This window comes from Dermacentor albipictus, chromosome 1 (assembly GCF_038994185.2).
Source record: "Dermacentor albipictus isolate Rhodes 1998 colony chromosome 1, USDA_Dalb.pri_finalv2, whole genome shotgun sequence".
In the NCBI taxonomy this organism is placed as follows: domain Eukaryota; kingdom Metazoa; phylum Arthropoda; class Arachnida; order Ixodida; family Ixodidae; genus Dermacentor; species Dermacentor albipictus.
Window position 1 is genome coordinate 7,487,213 of NC_091821.1, and position 6,000 is coordinate 7,493,212.

Here is a 6,000-nt window from a genome sequence, read left to right on the forward strand (position 1 = left end):
CATGTAAGCACAATCCTTCACATAACCCCAAAGAGAGAAATCGGAATTTTGCTCTTCCGAAATAAAGTACTCTTGTCATAACACCGTGTTTTTGTTTTTTTACGCGCCTTGAAGGCACACATCGCTAAATTCCCTCCCGTTAGTCACGACATCGGGAAACTGCCCTGAGATGTGTGGAGTTGTTAGAGACGCTTTTGACATGCATATTTTATATTTCAAATTATCAATATATCGAACTATTTCGCGATCCCCTTCGAGTTTGATATATCCGGGATCGACTGTACAATGTCAGGGATGAATAAACTAAAGGCAGATGCACTTCATCTGACAAAGGCCCCACCACCCAGTGACCTTTGTGTCTAATTACACAACTTGTATAATCCCTCAACCAACTTTTAAACAAGGCAAGCATACTATTAAGGCCCTTCTATACAAATCACATTATAGTAAGAGTGAAGTTAATGTTCGTGAAATCTGTCACTGCTTACTGTGCAGACCAAATAATATTTGCCTTGTGCTGTTGAGCAGTGGGCTTTGCATACACATGCAGAGTGCCACGAGCATGCGTATGGTGTGCATGTGCTACTTTGTCGATTACCAGGTATGCATGCTTTGATGCTGGTGAGACGTGGTAATGATCGAGTGATTACCCCTTTCTCGGCTGTGATTCAGATAGCATAGAGCCAAAACAGCTCTTCGTGCTTGATGCACCTGTTTGACCACTTTACACAAGTGCGATCACTTATGTACAGCATTCAGTGCAGGTTAGCCAAACTTCGCGACTCAATGCCTACTGTAAAAATTGAAAAATACAGCACTACAGAAGTTGAAGTGCCAGAACAGTCAAATATTGAAGTATACAGACCGAATGTGTGGAGCAAGCTGATTTTTCCAGTTTCCATATATATATAGTGTTGCCATCTGCCTTCCATATGGCCTTTTCACCACTGTTTATCTCCCTAAAGAAGAAAAAAATACTGGTAAGACAGGGTAAAAAAACTTGTTACTACACAGACCAGAACATTTTTATTGCCGCACCCACATTTAGAGCAAGCATACATAATCCTGACCTCAGTCACCATCTGTCAGTGTGGCCGGTGCAGTGACTGAGGGTTGCGCATGCCACAAGAACCCGGCTGAGCGCCAACCCTCTCCCTCATTCACCAGTTTCCGCAGTCCCGAGAAAAAGATGGCTGCAACCTACAATCGCTGAAAATTCAGGTCTACATAGCATTTCATTTGAAGAAAGCAGTTATGGTCAAAATAAAAACCCCAACCCCAATAGAAAAAGAATCGCATGCTTGCAGAAAAACAAGATGAAGTGACTTGCACAGATGCCATCGCCACTCATAATTGATAGGGCTTCACATTCCAAAGTCACACATCCTACGAATAACTGAGGCTTGACGTCCCAAAGGTGCACATGTGGTCTATGAGGGACATTGTAGTAGACGGTGTTCTTTGACATGTACCCGTGCCTAACCTTTTATGTGACAGTGTACAGACATCCCAGAAATTAAATGGAAGACAGGAGTGACGGCCAAACCGAAGGTTTGTTCAATCCGCTTACATCATTTTAGCTAGTTCACAATGTGCCGCATCCTGCCATTCGTGTTCAGCGGTAGAGCAATGGCACCCTCTGAACCGTGCCGTTCGTTTCCAAAGGTTCAGCACAAATGTAGTACTGGTTCACAATTTTTCTGCACTCTCCCTACTGATGGTGCCGACATGCAAGTGCAAAGCAGCAGCGCAGTCAGCGACACAGCACCCTGGCATATGCATGATTGAAACCCCGCTTACACACACCTACTGCATATATACAACACCGGATGTGTTGTTTACGTGCTTAAATTTTCATGCATGTGTACACTATTCAGCTGTCCGTGCTGATCGAACCAACATTGTTCCAGATTAAACAACGTGTCCCAATCAATATGTCAGGACTGCTGGTTTACTTTGATGTTTATTGCCCTGTAATACCGAGTAAAAATAAGATCTTCTGCATGTTTACCAAAGAAGACAGAAGTTCAGTTCAACATATGCTCCAGGGTGTAGGTTGCTTATCTGTAGCACAGGAACGGCTTTTTTCTGCTGTTTTTAAGACTAAACGCCTATGAAGCAAACCATACCTGCAGTTTGGGATCCGTCATATTTTTACCATGCCTTTCAAACTAACAAGGACGATGCAGATTATGCGGACTAACCGCATCTGCAGCTCACCATTCATTTCACGTGTCGTGTTATGCCTGCATTGCTGAACTCGAGCTGCACAACTTTTGGACTTCTTGTACCCTGCCATGAAATGCTTCACAGTGGTGCATGCAAATCAAATGGACCTTGCATCTCAATGCACTAGTGGCGGCAGCATGTACTACTGCGCATGCACAAGATGAATCTGCAATGACTGTGATACGCTTTTGACAACTGCCTCATTGACAGCTCAATTGACAGCTTATTGTAACTGTCGATGCTAGGGGAGATTCTGCACTTGCAGTAGTCATTTGTCGGTGGCAAGCAGCTCTTTCCAGAAGCAATTGCTTCCTGCATATGTGGCAAGCGTCCTTGGCCAAGCTTTGTTTCTTGAGATAAGAAGTGCTTTCAAGATTTTTCGTAGAAATTTTTAGTAAGTGAACAAGCCAGCGTGAACACTCGCACAGTTGCTCATGCAGCCAAAGGACTGACCATCCACGGAGAAATGCCAGGGGATTGTTTCTGAAGTGTCATGTTCAAAGTGCCCCACCACTTACATTGATGAAAACTAGTTTTTCCGACAGAATCCACCAGAACAAGAACGACATACGAAAGCTCAAAGCCTAGCGCAGCGCTCTCCCTGAACGCTGCGAGATGCATGACTGTGCAATTGATTTGAAAGCCACCTCTGTGGTCGAAACCAAGACCAACACGACAAGACATCTCCTTGAGTCGTGGCACGTTCAAAACACTCACAGCAACATCCATCGGTCATTGAGTACACTTCACCCTGTGCATGCTCAAGGCCCTTGCTGCACTACAGAGAGGAGGAGGAATTGGCAACACAAAGGCAGGAGCTGAAAAGACTTTTTTCGGTTGCTTCAGTCACCCCCTAAAGAAGGGACCGCACCAATCTCGAAATGCCTGAACTTTTTTACCTTTGGCTGGAGCAGTTCTTTCCTCTATTTCCCACCCAGCCAGATTGATCTCTGTTGAAAATATTTACTTTTAGGTCTTTGAATAAAAAGTGTTAATTGATCGCACATAGCAGCAGTCTATCGTGCTCTGAAATCAACTTAATGCGGCACCACTATCACGATGTTCCCGCTCACAGCGAGATGACGGCGATTGTTAACAAGAGCAATCATCGCATGCCTCAAGAAACGAAACTCAGGCAGCGACGCATACTGCACGTGCAGGAAGCAAATGCTTCTCGCAAGAGCTCCTCAAAGTTGATAAATGGTTGCTGTAAGCGCAAGACGCTTCCCTAGCACCTGCAGTTACAAAAAACGCTTGTTTGCCTGAGCATTTGATAAAGCAGTGGTCAAAAGTGTGCCACACTGCCACCACATTTTTTTTTTTCATGCGTACTCTGTAGTATGTGCTGCCACCGTTGATGCACGGAGATGCAGTTTAGCCCAGTAATGTTCCGTGAAGGTAATTTTCCTCTTTTCAAGGAATTGCTGCCCACAATTTTTCAGGAAAGGAAAATCATTACGATATTCCGGGAAAGTTACGATTCATGGAGTAAACACTGAAATTATGCTAGTGAACAAGACATTGCAAAGTCTATCCACAGCACATCAATTTCAGTGCACGGGATCAACTAAGTATCAGTAAGTTTAAAGTTCTTATACTACATTATTGAAAAGCTCGTATTATGGTTAGTACAAGGCATAAAATGCAGACTGCTGCGTCAATATTTCCTTGGTTAAACAACTGAGAATCACTTTAAAGCTGGATGACAAATTTTGGACTATGCGGCAGAAATGCCCAGAGTTGAACAGTAAACATTAGAAAGTGAATGTTTGTTTTACGCGTTATACACGAAAGTGACCAATAAACCTTGCAAGGTCACTCAACGTAACTTTCATCTAACAACCACGTTTGCCAAGGAACTTTCTTTTCAGGGAAACTTATGGGTATATTTTTCTAATCATGTGGGTAAAAAGGCTGAGGAATAGAGAACTTTCATTTCTACGAATGGGAATTTTTCTGTGAGGTGCGGAACATCACGGATTCGGCCTTCGCTCGCGTGCTCCGTTTACTTTCTGAGGAACCTGTACACGCTTGTGCACCTGTTTTTGCCACTTCCGTTCAACGGTGGCTGGAAAAAAGTTAGGAAAAAGAAAAGCATCGAGCTGGAGCCAGATTGGACTTCCTGCATATTAAATGCCGCTCTATTTCACTTTGAGTGTGCAGAGTATCGTCACGCATATACGGACACTTTAGTGAAAGCACTACCATGTTAGATGGGGTGTTCGACATGTTGTTGGCGATGCTAAATCAATGGCTTTGCCTTTTCGTAATCTTGGGTGGATTGTGGGGTTATGCACCACATAAACTGCTAATAAACACTTTCTGCAGCTTCACGCCTGAAGTAGAACGCGCTATTTGTTTCGATGCACGTAATCAGCTGGTGGCCAGTTCATTTGCGCATCCGTTGAGTTTTAAAGCAAGCTGACAGTTAACTGTAGCAAAAAAAGAAAACGTGAGAAGGGGAACGGGAAGTGCATGTTCAGTAGAATATAAGGGTGTGTTGTTCTCAATGCCACAGTTAGGTCTCAGCAATAGAGCGATGAAATAACAGCGTCTATTGTAAAAGCAACAATCCTGCCGAACGCGCATTGTTACCGCCACATAGTAGCTACTCCATTGTTGATTGTTCTGCTGTGAATTCGATGCAGCTGCACTGTTTATATGGCAAGACGTATGAAATTTGACACACGAAATGCTAGACGCAACGACGCCTCGCACTCCAAGCAGTTAGTGTGACACAGTGATAACCGCATAACGTAACTCCAACTCACCTGTCAATCGGAGGCCTCAGCCTGACAGCTACCTTGATGTTCGACATATTACTAGCATGGGCTGCTTGCTCGAGGGCGAAATTAATGAAGGCCGACGCACATTGCTTATTTCATTGGCAAAACTCGTAGCAGCTACGACATTTGACGTTGAAAGGTTCGAAATGGTTCGAACGAGCGGCGCGAGCCATGCGCGCTGCGCGAGCGGTAACGTGACGTCACAGCTGCGCCGAGGAAAGCAATCATTTTACTAAAATAAATCAAATTAACTGTATCTTGAGCAAAAAAGTAATTATTTTTTTAATTTAATGTTTACGCTAGTGTTACAGCGTCTGTTGCTTTTCTATTATTGGGTCTAATTCAGCTTGACCTCAGAGATGTAGGCAATGTTTCAAATTGTTGAGTTAAATGCACATTTTCCATTAGAATATGCATGCAAGTGGTCCATAGCGTTGTTATCCTGTTTTATATACGAGCAGTGTAAAACTTTGACGGCTGCGCTGGCATAATTACAACTGAGGTCAAATTTGAGCGAACATAATGGGAACAATACAGCAAGCTTAGGCGCGATGGTAAATGCGTTTTGATATAATACAGCCTTTAAAAGAATTGTAAGCAAGTGTTCGAAAGTATCATACTGCTGCTATTAGCTAGCTTTTCCAATGTCCCAAGATAACTCTGCGTTTTCGATATTGTATACTCTGAAGGAATAGGCAGTACTTTAAGTGCAATGTGCAGAGCAGTTTTAACGTTTCTGGCTTATTTACATGCATTACGAATAATTACTGAACCCTCATATCTTTATTTTTATTTTTTCCACGCGTGATACTTTAGGTTCGCGTGGTGTCCTCACTGAACTAAAGGAGGCAGCTTCCTTATGTTTGCTGACTGAAAGGACAAGATAATGGGTGTCCTGGAGGTAAAGTTCGAACTAGATAGGTAATTGGGGCTATCGCAATATATTACGCATGCAAGCACTCTAGAGTGTTATGAGCGTGTCTAA

The 6,000-nt window shown here is 43.4% G+C and overlaps 1 protein-coding gene across 2 annotated transcripts in view; it reads right to left on the minus strand.

The window, feature by feature from the left end:
• The window catches only part of LOC135917082 (uncharacterized), a 73,545-nt gene extending 68,276 nt beyond the window's left edge, over nt 1–5,269 (minus strand). Inside the window, exons 1-2 of one of the 2 annotated variants that reach the window (XM_070531964.1) lie at nt 5,001–5,269; nt 866–959 (exon numbers count right to left, since the gene is read on the minus strand). In XM_070531964.1, coding sequence (XP_070388065.1) covers nt 866–959; nt 5,001–5,047 — 141 coding nt within the window. In that variant the 5' untranslated portion in view covers nt 5,048–5,269. Of the gene's footprint in view, nt 1–865; nt 960–1,070; nt 1,208–5,000 lie in introns of those variants that run through there. The other variant, XM_070531966.1, reaches the window with a different exon arrangement.
• Nucleotides 5,270–6,000: the final 731 nt, after the last annotated feature.